Source organism: Amorphotheca resinae (genome assembly GCF_003019875.1).
Source record: "Amorphotheca resinae ATCC 22711 unplaced genomic scaffold M430scaffold_1, whole genome shotgun sequence".
In the NCBI taxonomy this organism is placed as follows: domain Eukaryota; kingdom Fungi; phylum Ascomycota; class Leotiomycetes; order Helotiales; family Amorphothecaceae; genus Amorphotheca; species Amorphotheca resinae.
This window is the reverse complement of record NW_020194471.1, coordinates 1,687,103-1,705,318: the sequence shown is the minus strand read 5'-3', so window position 1 is coordinate 1,705,318 and position 18,216 is coordinate 1,687,103. Positions and strand designations below refer to the sequence as shown.

General features: G+C 46.3%; 5 protein-coding genes across 5 annotated transcripts; 1 reads left to right on the top strand and 4 right to left on the bottom strand.

Annotated features, from left to right (window-relative positions):
* Nucleotides 1-4,055: 4,055 nt before the first annotated feature.
* M430DRAFT_92829 (hypothetical protein) lies at nucleotides 4,056-7,419 on the top strand (the record flags this gene model as incomplete). Its single annotated transcript, XM_024869735.1, has 6 exons — nucleotides 4,056-4,232; nucleotides 4,289-4,373; nucleotides 4,431-4,552; nucleotides 4,615-4,770; nucleotides 4,818-6,267; nucleotides 6,317-7,419. 6 exons carry the CDS (start codon nucleotides 4,056-4,058, stop codon nucleotides 7,417-7,419), a joined length of 3,093 nt encoding a protein of 1,030 aa, XP_024725173.1.
* A 472-nt stretch (nucleotides 7,420-7,891) lies between these two features.
* On the bottom strand, nucleotides 7,892-9,660 carry M430DRAFT_131386 (hypothetical protein). Its single transcript, XM_024862187.1, has 5 exons — nucleotides 9,492-9,660; nucleotides 9,381-9,417; nucleotides 9,227-9,323; nucleotides 8,363-9,155; nucleotides 7,892-8,294 (listed from the first exon to the last, which is right to left on the bottom strand). The coding sequence occupies exons 1-5, from the start codon at nucleotides 9,589-9,591 to the stop codon at nucleotides 8,029-8,031; spliced, it is 1,293 nt and encodes a 430-aa protein (XP_024725172.1). The 5' UTR covers nucleotides 9,592-9,660; the 3' UTR covers nucleotides 7,892-8,028.
* Nucleotides 9,661-9,849: 189 nt separating this feature from the next.
* On the bottom strand, nucleotides 9,850-13,050 carry M430DRAFT_38397 (hypothetical protein). Its single transcript, XM_024867240.1, has 2 exons — nucleotides 12,945-13,050; nucleotides 9,850-12,892 (listed from the first exon to the last, which is right to left on the bottom strand). Exons 1-2 carry the CDS (start codon nucleotides 13,039-13,041, stop codon nucleotides 10,098-10,100), a joined length of 2,892 nt encoding a protein of 963 aa, XP_024725171.1. The 5' UTR covers nucleotides 13,042-13,050; the 3' UTR covers nucleotides 9,850-10,097.
* A 734-nt stretch (nucleotides 13,051-13,784) lies between these two features.
* Nucleotides 13,785-15,281, bottom strand: M430DRAFT_55129 (hypothetical protein; the record flags this gene model as incomplete). Its single annotated transcript, XM_024868522.1, has 3 exons — nucleotides 14,759-15,281; nucleotides 14,102-14,696; nucleotides 13,785-13,873 (listed from the first exon to the last, which is right to left on the bottom strand). Exons 1-3 carry the CDS (start codon nucleotides 15,137-15,139, stop codon nucleotides 13,785-13,787), a joined length of 1,065 nt encoding a protein of 354 aa, XP_024725170.1. The 5' UTR covers nucleotides 15,140-15,281.
* Nucleotides 15,282-15,603: 322 nt separating this feature from the next.
* On the bottom strand, nucleotides 15,604-18,018 carry M430DRAFT_62868 (hypothetical protein). The gene is made up of 4 exons (XM_024869019.1): nucleotides 17,811-18,018; nucleotides 16,682-17,749; nucleotides 16,087-16,636; nucleotides 15,604-16,033 (listed from the first exon to the last, which is right to left on the bottom strand). Exons 1-4 carry the CDS (start codon nucleotides 17,843-17,845, stop codon nucleotides 16,022-16,024), a joined length of 1,665 nt encoding a protein of 554 aa, XP_024725169.1. The 5' UTR covers nucleotides 17,846-18,018; the 3' UTR covers nucleotides 15,604-16,021.
* Nucleotides 18,019-18,216: the final 198 nt, after the last annotated feature.

Here is an 18,216-nt window from a genome sequence, read left to right as displayed (position 1 = left end):
CAAGTACGGGGTAACTACGTACTACGACTAAGGTAATAGTAGGCATTAAAGAGTATAAGAATAGAGGAGAGAGAGGGGAAAGAAAGGGGGTTTAGAGATTAGTCTATAGTTAAAGTAGCGATATACCTTTAAATATACTACAACTGTCTATTAACTCTTGCCTCTTCTACTCTATAGAAATACACTTAATACTAGTGTATTACTTAGGTTTGTCAACTATTAGTATTATACCCGGGATAAGGTCGATAGTATGTTTAATTAAGTTAGTAGCTTTTACATCTTGTATCTGTGTTACAAAGTAATCCTTTTATATATACAGTAATCTCTTAGTCTTCGCTATTTTGTCCTCTATGTCTATAACATTACTAATATTAATTCTAATCCTATTAAACCATTCGTTAATATACTGTTATAAGGCATCTAACATTAATCTAGGCATAGGCCGTCTATTAACTAGAAAGCCGGTTACAACTCTCTATAAGATAGGCCGATTTACTAAGGGCAGGTAGCTATATAAAGATAGTCGTAATAAAAATAGCGCGTTTAGATCTTAATTCTCTAGAGCTTATCTAATAGATAATAATATATATATAATAATGTTAATATAGTTAGGATTTAAACAGACAGATATAAGGTTAATATAAGTAGACGTGTTGCTATACTAGTAAGGAGTCTACTTCCCTACTAATACATGCCTTTTCCCGCCTAATATACTACTTAGTTAAACGTCTTAACCTCTTATAGTAGCTAATTTATGTCCTCCTTAGTATCTTTATTAGAGCTAGTATTATTATCGTCCTTAGTGTCGTTAGAGTCCTTAACTAGGGAAGTATTGCCTGTCGCCTTTAACTTATACTAATTAATAGTAATATAAGGAGTTAAGGCTACTAAAGCTAGTATATCTACAACTAGTCCGCTTCTTTCTTATATACGTAGAGTTCCCTTTCTATAGTCCTTAACGGCTTTAACTAGAGCTATCTAGTGTCTAGATAGTAAGATGTTATAAGAGTCATTAATACTTATAACGAAAGTGTAGAGAAACGTTCTAATGCCTTCTACTATTACCTCTAGATTTACATATTTAGTAATAGCGATTTTCTAACTATCTACGACTGTTACATACTATCCTGTATCTAATTAATAGACCTTTAAGCCTAGCTACTATACTACTTAGGGAGGGATTAGCTCTACTACTACTCTCTTATTAACTAGAGCCTATACAAACTTCTAGCTATCTATATAAGTATTTATATAGAGGCACTACGTTTCTAGTATATCGACTAGTCTATTGTCTATAACCCGGGGTAGAGGTCTGTTTACGACTACTATAGCATTAAGATTCTTACGCTAACTACGTCTACTTAGTACTTTAGCTTAAAGGTATCGCGCTAGTTAGGCTCGAATCTATAGCGATTAGTCGAGTAGCTAGCCGAATTTAAGAGTAATATTAGTATTATAGAGAAATTCTCTAATATTAAATCTCGTAAGTACTACCTTATCTAATAACTTAATTAGGATAGATTCTTTTAGGCCCGGCTTAGTATAGTTAGGTTATAGAGACAAAAGAGGCGGTATAGCTAGTAGTCGAGGAGTATACTAATACCCTTATAGCTAGTGATCTAGTATAGTTTACGACTCCTTAGTATCGACATCTCTTAGGTCTTTGACTCTTAATGTTAGATCAATCTCTTAGGATACGTATAGCTAGACATACAGGCGCTCTCTAGTCTATAAGGGACCTGCTATAGTTAGCGTTTATAACGTTAGTAAAGGAGTCTGCCTATCTTCTTGTCCCTTACTCTTATTCCCGCCTAGTTAAGCATATAGTTAAGGTCGATTAGAAGCTCGCTAGTCATTTATAGCACGTATTACTAGTATAGCAGGCATCGATAGTATACCTAGAAGTAGCGCTTATACAGCTTTTAGTACTACATTAGTACTGTAGCTGTATATTAGTCGCTTATAGTAAAGTATTATAGCTATAGTAGGGAATTCCTTTAATAACCTTTTAGCTACTAGCTTTAATGATTCTAATACTAAGGGTTAAGCAGGCTATACAGGCTGTTAAGCCGGGTAGTTAAATTAATAAGATGTCTAATTCTGCGCGACCTTTAGTAGTTCTCTTACAACTATATATACAGCTGTCTACTGTCCTATAGGTAGTGCTATGTATCCTGTTCTATAAGTTCTTGTTACATTAACCTTCTGCCTGTTCTCGTAATACTAGGATTTAGTTACCCTAGTCTATAGGCACGTTAATACTATGTGACCTTAACCTAAACAATTATAATAAGTACCTGTATAAAAGGTTAATCTCTACTACTAGAATAGTATAGTTAATAGAAAAGGATTTAGTAGACGATATAAGGGTAGTAAGGCCGTAGTCTTTAATAGTTTAGGCTTTTCTAGACTCTTCTTTAATAATTAATATAGCTTAAAGTTAATTTGATTCTATAAGACTATAGTTTCCTTAAGTAGTTCTTCTTTATTAATTTTAAGGGGATTCGGCTTCTTAATTAGCCTAGTAGTAGTAATAAACGCAGAACGCACATCCTTAAATTTAGTATCCTTAACTAGCTACCTATCCTCGTCGATCTTCTTTGCCTAGAAAAGATAGCTCTATATATAGTACTAAAGTTCTACGTTCTTTAGCCTACCTAATGTTCGCCTAGCGACTTCTAATACTAATAATATAGGGCATTTTTTACTTAGCTTTTTGATTCTTTATAAATACTGTACTTTAGTCTCCTTATCGTCTTATTTAAGGTTATAGATCTGTTACTATAATAGGAATTATTAGTTAAAATCTGCCTCTTTATCTACTATAAACTTTGTCTTAAATTCCTTCTTTAAAGCTTTCTAGTCTACTCTTATAGTCTTTAGTTAGCCCTTGTACTATACTACTGCCCGACTAGTTAGTCTATATCTAAAGACTACTTTTATCCTTCTAGTCCTTTCCTCTCCCTTATATAGATCTGTATAGTACTTAATCGCCTTAATGTATTCGCCTATATCTTTTCCCTTTGTTCCTCTAAAGGTTAGTTAAGAGATCGACATTATAATAGTTTAATACTTAGCCGGTACTATAATAGGGGTTACTAATAGTAAAGTAGTTAATATCCTTATTAATAGCTTTACTACTTCTATAACTAAATAGTCGATCTCTATCTCTATTAGTCTTAATCGGCTTGATTCCGATACTTTTACGATACTTGTTAATAATCCCTTTTCCTTTAGAGAAGGAGATCTTAGAAAATTTAAAGTAGGTTTAAACGGATTAGACATTAATAACACTTAAAAGGTAAAAGAAAAAAGAGACTAAATAATAAGAGAACTATAATAGGTAATCCGCGATCACTAATATATAGGAAAGTACGACTGTACTACTAGTCGATCCTTAAAAATCACCTTAATTCTCGACACTAGTTCTTTATAAACTAAACCCTTCTTCCTATACTTAAATACACTAATAGAACTGACTTTAATAAGATAAACCGATTTTCACTAATCTTCCCTAGGTCGCTATGTAATAGAGTGGTAGGAGTTGTCTTATTAGTAGGTTGTATTTCTAAGAATAAAAGTGCCACTACTATAGGGATATATAGCTAAGCGAACCCCATCAAATAGTAGTAATATCATGTGACCAGTTCCTATCGCTACAGTACCTAGGTAGGCTAAGATTTCGGGCGGCGAGGCTGTCATGCAGCCTTGTGGTCTCCAGGATAATCCAGCTGATCGACAAGCAACCAGACTCTCCCACAATATAGGATTTTAATGTAAAGAGATATCATTGGAGGTGTTAAACCTCGGAGCGTTCATCTAATATTGACTTTCTTGTCAGTTGTAGCCATGTATATTCACTCACGATATGGCCTTACAAGGGCCGCGGCATACCACGCTAAAGACACTTCAGTCTAACCGAAGACGGTAGTAGCGTGAGATCAATCTAAGTGCCTCGCGAGATTTCAGACCATCGCGCGCGTCTCCTCCAGCTACTTTCACCTCTCCTCAACCTCTTTTCATATCTCTGCCATCATCGCAACCCCTCAAGAGACATGGCAGAGATCAAAATTGACAAGAACCTCTTCCAAGAGCGGCTGTCACACTTCTATTCAGCATGGAAAGCCGACAAACGCAGCGGAGACGCGCTCTTTGGCGGCGCCTCTTCGATCTTGGTGTTGATGGGCAAGACCGAGGAATCTGCACAGTTCCAGAAGAATAACGCTCTTCACGTATGTGTTCTATGTCTTGGAATGCCCAGAGGGATATGTTCTGACAGTATTAACAGTTCTGGCTACTTGGCTATGAATTTCCCGCAACCCTGTTTCTGTTCACCTTGGATGCCTTGTACGTCGTCACGACAGCGAAGAAAGGTATATTCAAAGCCACAGACAATCAAATTATCAATGGCGCAAACTGACTTCGTGTAGCAAAGCATCTGGAACCATTGAAAGGCGGCAAGATCGCTCTCGAGATCCTTGTGCGGGGCAAAGACCCAGAGCAGAACGCGGAGCTTTTTAAAAAGGTCACGAAATCCATTACATCTGCGGGCGTGAGTCATCCTCTACCTTCGTAGGTTCTGTATACAAGGGCTAACAAAATCGGGGTTGGCAGAAGAAAGTTGGCGTTCTACCAAAGGACACCTCGAACGGACCTTTTATTGACGAATGGAAGAAGATCTATTCCGAGATCTCGGATAAGGTGGAGGAGGTAGATATTGCGCCGGCTCTCTCAGGTGCTGCGTTGGCTGTGAAGGATGAGAACGAACTGGTATGTAACAGAGCAGCTCTCGGGATGGAAAATGCTGACTTTACCAGCGCGCAATGCGAAATGCCTCCAAGGCCTGCATCGCCCTTATGAACCCATACTTTGTTGAAGAAATGTCAAACATACTGGACGAAGAGAAGAAAGTCAAGCACAGTGCTTTGGCCAACAAAGTTGATAGCAAGCTGGATGAGACGAAATTCTGGACCACGGTCGAGCTCCCGAGCAAACAGAAGATGCCTTCGGATTTCGACCCCACACAATTGGATTGGACCCATGGCCCCATCATACAAAGTGGTGGCAAATTCGATCTGAAGATGAATGCCCAGGTTGATGATGAGATACTGCACCCCGGTGTGATACTTGCCTCAATGGGTCTCCGATACAAATCGTACTGTTCTATGATTGCTCGGACCTATTTGGTTGATCCGAACAAATCACAAGAGAGCAACTATAAGCTTCTCTTGCAGGTCCACAATCTTGTCATGAAGGAGATTCGGGACGGTACACAAGTGAAGGACATTTATGGCAAAGCTCTGGCCCTGGTTCGCAGCAGGAAGCCGGAACTTGAAAAACATTTTCTGAAGAACGTTGGTGCTGGTATCGGCATCGAGACACGGGACAGCACCTTGATATTAAATGGCAAGAGCACACGAATCCTGAAAGATGGAATGACGCTATGTGTTACCACGGGATTCAGCGACATCGAAAACCCGAACCCCCAGGACAAGAAGAGCAAAGTTTATTCTATGGTACTTTCGGATACCGTCCGTGTGACGTCTTCGGAACCGGTGGTCTTCACGGGTGATGCTCCTTCAGATTTGGATGCAACCTCATTCTTTTTCAAGGATGATGAGGAGCCTGACCCAACACCCAAGAAGGCAAAGAGAGACTCTACTGTAGGCGCCGTGGCGACCAAGAACATTACCAAGACAAAATTGCGTGCCGAGCGAACCACGCAAATTGACGAAGGAGCCGAGGCCCGACGCCGGGAGCATCAGAAGGAACTTGCAAGGAAGAAGCAAGAGGAGGGTCTTGCTCGCTTTGCAGAAGCTACCGGCGATCAAAATGGTGCGGCAGTGAAGAAGTTCAAGCGCTTCGAGTCATATAAGCGGGATAATCAGTTCCCCTCAAAGGTTAGGGATCTTGCAATTGTCATGGATCAGAAGAACTCGACAATCGTACTGCCGATCATGGGTCGTCCAGTACCCTTCCATATCCAAACGATCAAGAACGCAAGCAAGAGTGACGAGGGTGATTATGCCTACCTACGAATCAACTTCTTATCCCCAGGTCAAGGTGTTGGTAGAAAGGATGAGCAACCTTTCGAAGATGCTTCGGCCCATTTTGTACGAAGTTTAACCTTCCGTTCCCAAGACGGAGACCGCCTCCAGGATATTGCAACCCAGATCGGCAACATGAAGAAAGATGCTGTGAAGCGGGAGCAAGAAAAGAAGGAGATGGAAGACGTCGTTGAACAAGATAAGTTGATCGAAATTCGAAGTACGTTCCCCCAACTGCCCCCTCTTTGCAGATTCCTAATCATTTCCAGATCGTCGCCCTGCTGTTATGGACAATGTCTTCATTCGTCCTGCTATGGATGGCAAGCGTGTGCCTGGAAAGGTTGAAATTCATCAAAACGGTCTCCGATATCAATCTCCCCTGAATCCCCTTCATCGAGTGGACATTCTGTTCAGCAACGTCAAGCACTTGTTCTTCCAACCTTGCCAGCATGAGTTGATCGTTATCATCCATGTTCATCTCAAGGACCCTATTCTCATCGGAAAGAAGAAGACCAAGGACGTACAGTTCTATCGAGAAGCTACCGACATCCAGTTCGACGAGACCGGAAACAGAAAGCGAAAGTTCCGATATGGTGATGAAGAAGAATTTGAACAAGAACAAGAGGAACGAAGACGTCGTGCAGACCTCGATCGCCAATTCAAGGCGTTCGCCGAGAAGATTTCAGAGGCTGGCAAGAACGAGAATGTTGATGTCGATGTTCCCTTCCGTGAGCTTGGCTTCAACGGTGTACCTTTCCGATCCAATGTCTTCTGCCAACCTTCCACGGATTGCTTGGTTCAACTAACCGAGCCACCCTTCATGGTCATCACTCTCGATGATATTGAAATCGCACACCTTGAACGTGTACAATTCGGTCTGAAGAATTTCGATTTAGTCTTCGTTTTCAAGGATTTCCATCGACCTCCATACCATATCAATACGATCCCTGTCGAATCTCTCGAGAATGTCAAAGAATGGCTCGACTCGGTCAATATTCCTTTCAGTGAGGGTCCACTCAACTTGAACTGGCCCACTATCATGAAGACCGTCACTGCGGACACTCATCAGTTCTTTGCTGATGGCGGTTGGTCTTTCTTGGCCACGGAGACAGATGACGAAGACGAGGACCAGGAGTCTGAAGAATCCGCCTTCGAAATGTCAGATAGTGAACTCGCAGCTTCAGACGAGTCGAGTGAGGATGACAGTGATTTTGATAGCAATGCTAGTGCAGAGGCTAGTGAGGATGGCAGTGACGAAGAGGATGCGAGTGAGGGAGAGGACTGGGATGAGCTGGAGAAGAAAGCGAAGCGGAAGGACAGGGAGAGTGGACTGGAAGATGAAGATGGTCCGAAGAAACGACGAAAGCACTAAGTGACTTATAATACAATACAGCTGGTACTTGCTCGTTATCTTAGGATCATGGGGGGAAATTGCCACACGCGGGTAGGCTTGCTAATAAATCAGTCTTCGACTCGCGGTTACGCAGCTCTTTCGTTGGGGTCCTGGCGTTAGGTTTAGCGAAAACAGAATTGCTGGTCCTACAGTGCGCTCTTCTTTTGAAGTGGGCGATCGATCTCCTGCTTTATGGAAGGCATAGCATTGCAGTACGATAGTTAACGGGAATAAAAAATACAAATGTCTATTCATGCATCACAGCCTTTTATCTATCTCTTCTTCTTGGCCTTGACAATTTTTGACGTAGGTACCTCTCTCATTTCGTTATATACTAGAAATCAAACCCATGCATGCCCTTGGAAACTTTCATGCGTGCATATCTGACCTCGAAGCACACGTAACCAGCCGGGCTAAAAAAACAAAAAGAAGACGCCGGACCGCCTATTTCCCAACATAAAGAAAAGAAATTTATAAAGCACGCAAGAGGGAAAGGAAAACGTTACTGTACATTCGACATCCCCAACCCACCCCTATTTCTTTTCCCCCCCCGGTACGTCCACTTCTATACCCCACCTAGGTCTATAATCACTGTAGTCCCTCCCCGACCAATACACCATCGCGTCCAGTCGTCATTCCAGTGGTAGGTCCCACATTGTTCCAACTCAAGTAATTGTGGTCGCCTAATTTCCTGGGCCTGATGAGATGGGTGACGGTGAAGAGGGTTCCAAGCACGACGCAGATTGCTGCTACGACTACGTAGGCGATTCCGAGGAAAGGATTCTTGCCGCCCACAACAGTGCGGGTGCTAATAATGATGGATTTTGTGCCGCCATATTCGGTGACATTGAAATCTGTTTTGTGTTAGGTATCGTGAAGGAATGGCTGACTGCCTGGGCGAGGAAAGGGGAAAGGGACGTACGGTGATTAATATCAACACTGTAAGTGCCTGCCTGCATAACCGCAGTATCGTTTCTCTGTGCCAGTTTACTGAAAGTGGGTAAACCAGCCAACCGCATCCAGACCTGGAATTGCTCGTCATTGACCAGGTCAGGATGATAATCATCGCTATAGTTATTCGGATATCTCAAGACCCAGTTCGGAGGCACAGCGACATCTGCCCAGTTGTACGCTGATTGACCGTACAGTGCTTTGTCACTCTCCCATGCGATCCCAGAGCTGTTCCTCATGTAGTAGGTTTGGTTGTCAACTTGTTGGCCTGGCACGTTCAAAAGGACAGGGGAAGAGAAAGTGTCGTTGAAGACAGAGTTAGCCGCCACACCGCAGGGGTAGTAGGGCTTGCTGACGTTGCCGACTTGGGTAGTAGTAAGGGGTGTGCAGTCACTGCTGTGGATTGTGCTCGCCGAGACAGCTTTCCCTGACAACTGATCGACGTCGAAAGACTTGGCGTATCTGCGGTGGTTCTGGTAAAAGTGTGTCAGGCGATAGTAGAACAGAACTGGCGGATTCAATGCATTTGGAATGGTAAAGGTAAGGGTGCATTGGGTCGTGGGCACGACCGCGTGGATGACGGAGCCGTTGCCATAGGTGGCATTGATGGGTCTTTTGGTCCATGTTGCAGCACTTGGTCTATCTGTATTGCTTGAGTTCGTCTTAAAGTGCATCGTAACGAGATCCGAGGGCATCGGCGCCGTCTCTGGGTAGTCAGGCGCATCGAGATGACATCTTGAGTAATCCAGTATGATCTCCTGCACCTGTTTCGTGTCGTCGTCAGCACCGAACCAAAGAGCACTCCCCAGCCATCTAGACCTGTTGAGCCACTGACCTGAGAACTGGCGTATAACAACAAACCCCCGAGTGGTGCGAATATGATGGCGATCGCGAAGAATAATGGAAGGACGGTCTTGGGCGTCAGAATCGGTCTGTGGTGCTCTTGTCAGCTCGGGTTGCGCGGGGGTGTCGGATATCGCCCAACTTACTGCCATGCTTTCAGTCGCTGTTGACGGAAAGCAGTATCTGGTAGAAGAGTCCAAAAGTCAGCCTCGTTGCCCTCACTTTCTCTCCTGCTCATCGTCCGGGGGCTCTCTCACTTGCTGGTCTTCTGCTCTTTTCCTTCTTCGGCTGCTGATTGCGGGGATCCTGCGACGAGATGGAGTCTTCATGTTCAATGGGCAATGCTGTGTCTGCCATCGTGAAGATGCTTTCGAGGTCATGGACCGGCTCTATCCGGACGGTTTTCTGACTCGCTGCTGGTGTTGTTCAATGAGTTAAAGTTGTCGTCGTTGCGATCATGCCGCACTGCCATTTTAGCGCGAAACTCGGTCAGCCAAGCCACAGGATAAAAATAGGCCCGTGAAAGCCTCAACGCCTCAAAGTCTCAAAGTTTCAAAGCCTCAAAGCCTCAAAAGACCCTTCCTTCTATTGGCGGTGTTGAATTATCAAAAGTTTCACATTCCTCTACAAGTATCCCTATGTCCGGCAAGTCGTGAGCAATGGCCTTATCTAACCAAGTTGGCCCGCAAGATATTCATGCCCATGTGCGTGTGATCTCATGTACATCTTGTGCAAAGCAGAGCAACTCCCTCCATTTTCCTAGACACCTTGCTGAATATCATAAGCTCCACGCAATGCTACGCCCGTAGTCATGCCTGTCTGAATGCGCCAATAACAATAACGTTAAGCAATTTTCACACTCTTCACTCGTCTCTAAAGATATAGGCACCGCCAGGTCTCATCGCTTCCTCGTACCTCTGAGCAACTAGATCCCGCTCCAGTTGCTTACTCTTCTCACGATCCTCTATCTCTTCCTGCGTGGTGGGGAATTCCACTCTCCAAAATCCTGGTGGGCTCCGTCTCCTTTCATACGCATGTCTATGTCTGCCATGCTTATTCGCGAGCTCCCTGGTTCTCGCTTGCAGCAGAGTCTCATCTCTTTCAGCTTTCGTCATGTTGCGGAGCTTGTATGCATTGTCGCCCATGAACTCTTCGAGCAGGCGAGCGTCATCCTCTTCCTGCGAAGCAGTCAGAGGTTTATTAGGATCCCGTGCCGCTGCGGCCAGGGCACGAAACTTGTTACCACAGCATTCCGGCTTCGTGCAGCCCTGTAAACATCGACGCGCATCTTGATTGCGAACAACATCTGCGAAGGCGTAGTTATAACCGTGATTATAATTTGGGTTGATCTTGAAATCCTGAAGGCTTAACTTTTCCAATGGCCGAGCCCGAAGTGGTTCATTCTCGGAGTAGTCAGCCAAATCCAAATTATGTTGTTCTCCTCTTGCGCGAGATGACCTCTCTTTCGTTGTTGAGGGTTTTGAGGGAATTGCTGATTGGTCATTTGGGGTTTCCAATGACCGTAGTGATCTGGGTACGTCGGTGGCTCCCACTGAGCTCCTCGTGGGCGGTCTTGACAGTTCGGCAGATACTCTTGATAGACCCTTAAACAGAATTGCTTTTGAACGGCCTTCGTAATGATTCGAAATATCTTCTCTAGATTGTGGTAATGATACATAAGCCGAGTCCCTAGATGCTGGTGTTGAGGGTTCCATGAAGTCTCTGAGTGGCCCCTTAAAAGATGGCCCAGATGGAGTGGAAACTCTATCAGGAGTGCCAGTACGACGAGCCGGATCCAATGTTGGATTCAGCGTAGATGGAGCGTTAGAAGGGCACAGTGGAGATTTGGTCAGAACAGAACGTCTAGCTTGGCTGATGGCATGTTTCGGTGGCGTTGGCTTCTCAAGTAAATCGCCCAATCTTTCGGCAGAGGAAGCTGTGTCCCTTTTGCGAGAGGTCTTCTCTATAGGCCGTAGATTTTCACCATCCTCAGCCAGTTCCTCGACAGCCTTATTACTGGTAAGCCGGCGCCGCTTTGGCGCTTGGTTCTCCGATGTCCTAGGCATGATTTGTTTGTTGGCACTCAAAGGTCGCAGAGCAGAATTGACTGGGTGTCTAGCTCTGGGAACTGGTGTCTCCTGGAATACCTGCTCACCCTCTATAATATCACTGAGGTCGTCGTGGTCCTGGTTATCGTTTCCATCTTGTCGCGCGGAGTATGCACCATAAGGTCTGGCTCCACTCATGCGGCCTATTGATTGTCGCTGCTTCCTGGGTGTGATTTGCTTGTCACCAATATCATCGAGATCAATGCTCTCACTCTGATCCAAACCATGAAAAGCAGCGAGACCGATAGGACTACTCGATATTGTTTCAATCTTTATTTTGGAAACAGTCTCTGGCTCATTACGGTCTTTCCTCTTATTGGCACGGCGGGCCGATATGACCATAGGGGTGTCTGGTGAAAGTCGGGTATCAATTGAAGGCTCCTTCTTGATCTTCGGATCTTGGTCATCATCTTTGCTGGGGGAGTTCGGATTTGAACAGTCCTGAGTCGAGCTGGAGTGGTGAGGTTCAATACACTCGAACTCGGTGTCCGCGACGCGGCCATTCCCATCAATTTCACCGCTAAATAGCACTGGAAGTTTGTTGGATTCGCATTCTGGGCCTGCGGACTTGTTCGATCGTGTCGCCTGCTCTCGGCTGCTAGTATCTGGGCCTGGAAGAGGAGCGCTTTGAGATCGCAATTCTCCAGACAGGCTGCTTGCCGGCACCTCAATTCGATGGGAAACTTCAGCCTTATTATTGAAAACTTCGAGAACCCTCACAATGTCATCAATGGTTATGACTTTGCCTCGGTAGTGTATAGGCGCGAGCGGCGCGGAGTTGAGAGCCCTAGCAACTTCCTGCAAGCCTTTGGGATCTAGTCGATGCTGGTTATGGCTATCAAAAGCTTGAACAGAACTTCTCGGTGCTGTTTTACTGATATTGGGTTGTCCAGAACTTTGCATTTGCGCCTTCAGAGACCCAAGCTCTTCTTCTAGCCTTCGTATTCTATCCCGTTTCTTGTCGATTTTCTTGCCTTGACTATCGCAGAACTGTTGGTACTGTTTATCTTTCTCCTTGAGCCTCCTAACCTCGCTCTCGAGCCTTTTCCTGGCAGCTTTGATATCGTTCCAGTTCTCGTACAGGATGTTGTATCTGGTTACCAAAGTGCGGTAAGGCTTACTTTTGACGGCCTTTGAATCGTCGTAGTCAATCTGCCGTGTAGCTGGAGAAGGATCATTCGCAATTGATCTTGCATCTTTACCTCCTTCATTGAGACCACCTGTATCCCGTATATCCTTCGGCAGTAACAAGGCCTGCTGAAGACTCGCTGCCAGCCGCTCGTTCTCTTTTTCCAACTCAGAAACCCGTGAGCTAGCACTCTTATATTCCTCCAGCTGTTCAGCAAGGCGTGCATTGTCCTGAGCCAATCGCTCATTTTGCGCATTCTTCTCTTGGGCTACTCGAACATCGTCCAATTTGGCATCTTGCGCCCGCTGCAGCTGTTGGAGAGTCAACAGCTCTTTCTCCAGACCGTCGGTTTTGGCAGCCTTGTCACGTAGAGTTTGGAGCTCATCTCGCGAGACGAGGACGCGGTTTTGCTGGTCGAGTTCTACCGGGTTTTAGGATCAGTATATGTTCAATAATCCGTTCTCCATTCCTACCAGCTTCCACATTCTTCCCAATTCGATCGAAGATTGCCGTGACCCCTTCCAGCTGCTCCAACAGCGCCTGCCTATCGTACTGCAAACTCTCCAACATTACCGTATGGCGCGCAGCCAGTCCATCACTGTCGACGTCGTGAGAACACGCGTAACCCGGGAGTCGCGTACCTGCGGCTCTTGCTGACGCGCTTGGACCCTCGGCTCACGCTAAACTGCCTTAAACGATTAACTCTCCTACCTTATCTTATCCGTTATCGTCACGAAGCATCTTTAATCTTTAAACTGTGCCTGTGACCTTTCTGCACATTGATTCTCCTTGTAAATACTTATCAACTAGCTCTTTTCCACAATTAAGTAATAAGCAGGCCTATTCGACGTCAATAACGAGACAGCAATAGTCCGTACAATTTCGGCATCAAATAACTACAGGTCCTCGTGTGCAGGCGTTTCGAAAAGCTGTACGTTTGCGAGATGGACGATGCATCATAACAGGAGAAGTAGCAGATGATACTCTTTAGCTTTAACAGTAAAAAATACTACTAGAAAACATCTCGATCAATAATTTCTTGATGATCCTCAAAGGACCACCAAATGAGCTTTTCCGGTGGCATTTCCTACAAGCGGTTCTTATTAACATGAGGGGTACTGGCGAGCCTACCTACTTTCGAGCATGATTTCTCGCCTGGTTCTGACATGATCGGTAGTATTCTTCAAGGTCCAAAGGCTGCTGAGAGGATGGGATTCGAGCTGTTTAATCGCATGGCTACTCAATTTGGTGTAGTTGTATAGGAGCAGCATGGCAAAGGTTAGGCGTTGTTTTAAAATCTAGGATGTCTTTTTTTAGACTTCTTGTACGGTTTTCTGCTGCTGCTGCTTCTTCTTCTTCTTCTTCTTCTTCTTCTCTGGGATAACTCGGTCACGTCCCGTTGCTTCAGTCATGTTGCACATACGGGCGTCTTGTAGATATTTGAATGGGTTTTCATTCGAGGATGGATGTGTAAAGGTGGATTCGATTCTGAATCAAGGGGAACACTGTATGATATACTGCGCATGGCAAAAGACAATAACCGGGTATCGAATCGATTCATACTCTACAGACACTGTCTATTTCTATAACCCCCCAGCCGGTGGAACATATGGCTTAACCAGCATCTCACTGAACTTCTCCAACCTCTCCTTGCCCCTAACTTCCTCCACCAGTAGCGGCATCTTGACAACATTAAACTCGTCATACAGTTCCTCGATCTGCTCCAAGTATTTCTTTTGCATCTTCCTCCTGGCATTGCACTGTTCGCAATCGCTCCCCTTCTTCGGAAACAGCAGTTGATTAACCACAATACAATGCGTGTCGATGCCATAGCTAGCAAGCTCCTGAATCATGCGTTCCGTCTCGTAGAGCGACAGGAACTCGGGTATGCAGACACAGACGAACGTGGTGAGGTTCTCGTCCTTGAACTGTGTGTTAACCTCGGAGATGGTCTCGCGGAGCCCTTCCAGCTTCTCCATCATCTCAGGCAAGTTCGCACCATTGGGGAGGGAGCCGTTGGTGCCAAGGAGGCCGTTCAGCATGGGGCCGAACTGTGACGAGAGCTGCGAGACTTTAGCAAGGGCCTTCTCGAGGACCGAGGGGAACTGCAGGAAGCGGAGCGTGTGTCCGGTCGGCGCTGTGTCGAAGATGATGGTTTCGTAGGACATGGATTTGACTTGTTTGAGCACCTCGGCAAAGGACATGGCCTCGTCGATACCGGGAATCTGCAGGCCGACTCTGTTAGCACACACGTTCCATGTTGCGGGAAGGCTGACAAGAGACTCACAGCGAATGCTAGATCCTGCATCATGCCACCCATACCAGAAGTGGGAGCCTCCCCCTCATCGGCCTGGCCCAGAAGCTCTTGGATGCTGCCGTTGGGATCGATCTCCATGGCGCTCAGGTTGGTGAAGCCATTGATAAGCCGGGCCTCCTTTCCAAATTTCTGTGAAAAAGCGTCCGAGAGGTTGTGCGCGGGATCGGTGGAGATGAGGAGCACGGAGCGGCGCACCTTGGCCAGTTGGATGGCCAGCGAGCAGGAGGTGGTGGTCTTCCCGACTCCTCCCTTCCCACCGACGAAGATCCAGCGGAGGGTCTTCTGGTCGAGGATGGATTGGAGCGTGGGCTCTAGCTGCTCCTCGTCGGCGTTGATCACCGCGGTAGACATGTTTGTCGGCGCAGAGTCGGGGGGTAGGAGAGAGAGAGGAGGGGAAAGATTTACAATGGGTCGAGAGAGAGCGCTGTTGGTGGGATGTGTGCAAAGAAGTGACTTTTGGATGAGTTGACAACCGTGGGTTTTTCGATTTCCGCCGCCTTCTCTGAGATGCCTGGTGTTGGACCCGTACTAGCACTTGATTCGCCAGTCTGTCCCGCGCTCAAAAGACACAACTACGCATAAAACTCACAGCGAGAGAGACGCAGAGGTAAAGACAGTCTGTATCTGATCTTGAAAGAGCCTGTCTGCATCTTGAAGGTCATTTCTGCCCATTCCTGGGTCGAGGCTGAGAGGCAAACCTCCTGCGGGGGAAGCTTAAACACTCGAGCTAGTCCGCCCCTCCGCAAGGCTGAGGGGGAGAGGCTGAATGCATAAGGCGACCTCCGAGAGACAATCTACGCATTGAAGAGGGTGTTCTGTCTTTAATCTTAAACCTTTTTGATACAACGCCCTCCCTATCTATGAGACTCGAAGTTGGCCGGAACCATAGCCCTGAACAGCCTTGGCAACTATCTCCAGCAGCTAATCTTCGGTTTCGTCTCCTGTCATATCCAAATCCTTATTCCGGCTCTTGGTCAGATCACGCCCGACTTTCTTGGAGAGCTATAACCCATCAAGCATCAAGACTGTATTAAGGATACGTATAATATGGCAATAATGTACAAGCATAAGTCCACTCAGGCACTGATGTGCCGGCGGAGAGCCGACTTTGAGACACCAGTCCACAACTTTCCTGTCAACGTCTCATATGCTAGAAGCACGTATACTTACTCCGCATGAATCCCCGTAAGACCACAAGGGCCAGGCTGTCGTCACATCAACTTTGTTCTCTCCTTAAAAAACATACTTGACCAACATTAGTGACAACAATGGGTCGAAGTGACAGACTGTAGACTTACCGGGATGAACAAATATGGCACCAATTTCTCATACTCCTCCCAACTCTTCCCATACTTCGCTTTACACCGTTGGATGTCCCTAAATGCACGGTGAATAATCATGCAAGTAAAGAAGACCGGGTAGAACCATGGGAATGGGCTGCTGAACCCAGTGACCAGACCCCAGGTGTTCGCAAAGAAGAAATCACAGGTGTAATGTATCTTCCTGGCATATCCATACCATCCGTCAGCAAGAATCGAGTCTCCAGTCTTGGTCTTGATGATGCGAGGGTTTTTGACGGTCTGCCATGGGAGTTGAGGAAAAGTCTTCCGTTCAATAAGCAAGCCGCGCTCTTGAGCTCGGAAGCGGTTCTTTTGAGAGTTGGTCGTATCCCAGACCCAGTATACAAAAAGGTATGTTACGAAAAGCACGCCCATTAGATAGGGGTTCCATTGGTAGGCTGACGGGGGGTGGTTGGCAAGGAAAAGGGTGCAATGGCAGTAGCTAAGGGGAACGCCTGCCAGGTTCCAGAAAATCAACATGAAACCCCATTTCTCGTAATACATGTCCCTGGAGCCGTCAGCAGGAGTTGGCAATGGGGAGAAGTAAAGTTACCATGTAGTCGTGATGCACTCTTCGCCTTTGGCACATGCATTTGCATACAAGAAATGTGCCATGATCAAAAAGCCTACTTCAAGAGAGACGTAGCCATAGTCCTCGTACTGTCGAGCAGCGGTAGCGCACGAGATGCCGAGTAGGATAAACCATGGGAGGCGGACTTCGAAAAACATTTTGAAATCCAGAATACCGAACATCCTCGGGTTCAACTCAGCACCCATAAAGAAATCATAAATGGGATACCCCGTCATTCTGTGTTGCGCCCCGCGGATAATGGCAGAAAAATAGGCAACGATTGCAACCAAGAACCCAGAGATGATTGCCACAGACAAGAGCGGGCCGAACTCATCAATAATTGTGTAGAGTGGGAACAGACGAGTATAGTGAAGCACGGCAGCGACCAGTATGGTGGTGTAGAAAGACCAGACTCCGGAGCAGTAGTATTTAAGCTGCTTGCCTCCTTCATGGGCAAGAGGCTTGCCATAAGTCTCCACCCCAGGAAGCAGGCAATAACACGCTGCTTCAAAGATGAAAAAGACCCAGTATATCTTCCAAGCTCGCAGAGATGGGAAGGCGTGTTCACGCACAATATCCGCCATATGCTTGACAAAATCGACGAACGTCTGGTCCGGGGCTGGAGTTGGGAACTTTCCATCGTAGAAGGTTGCACCAATCCACATGTAGTACATCAGCGTTGGGAACCCAATCATCATGGCACTGACACCAAAAGATCCACCAAAGTCGAAATGCCCAGAGTAATCGATCTTGGGATCCTTGCCGACTGCCCAGCCATCGATGATGTCCCCCTTTTCTGCGTCGAGCTTCTTCCCCGCGTGGCCATTTGCGGCCTTGGTCGTTGAGCCATTGCTGACGCTTCCATTCGTCTTCGTCATTGTCTCAGTGACGACGGCTTTCTTCTCTGAGACTCGAGTTGACGCGACTCTGGTGGTTGAGTTGTCGGTCTGGGAGGACGAGTCGTCTCCCTCCTCTTCAGGGAATTGGGACTTGCGACGGTTCGGCCGACGGGGGCGTGGGGTCTCCACGTAGCCAGCACGCTCTGTTTTCCTGGACAATTATTCAGCTATAAAGATACGAGGGAAGAGCAGGGGGTGAGGGAGGTGTTTACTTGGGAGTCTGGCGCAACGAATACCGTGTCGACATATTCGACCGTATCGATGACGCGAGTTCAAAGTAAGTAATGAGCGATTCAATTGACTAAAAACAGCATATAAAGGACGAGTGAAAGAAGGAGAGTATATGGCGCCAAAAGAGGGTCAAGGGGTCAGATCAAAGTAACATGGCGCATCGAGCGCATCCAGCACAGTTCATGGTGAGTGAGGTGGGATCCGTTTTCGTGCCAAGTTCACGTTGGCCCCGTAGCCCGTATCCCGTATTCCGTATGTCGTATGCCGTATTCTGTACCAGGCGAAAAGAAATTGCACGTGTGGAGTCTGGAAGCGGTCCCCAGCAAATCAGGTCGCCAGGCACGCCCAGCAGTAGTCAGGGGCTACGCGCGGCATGGGTCTTGCGAT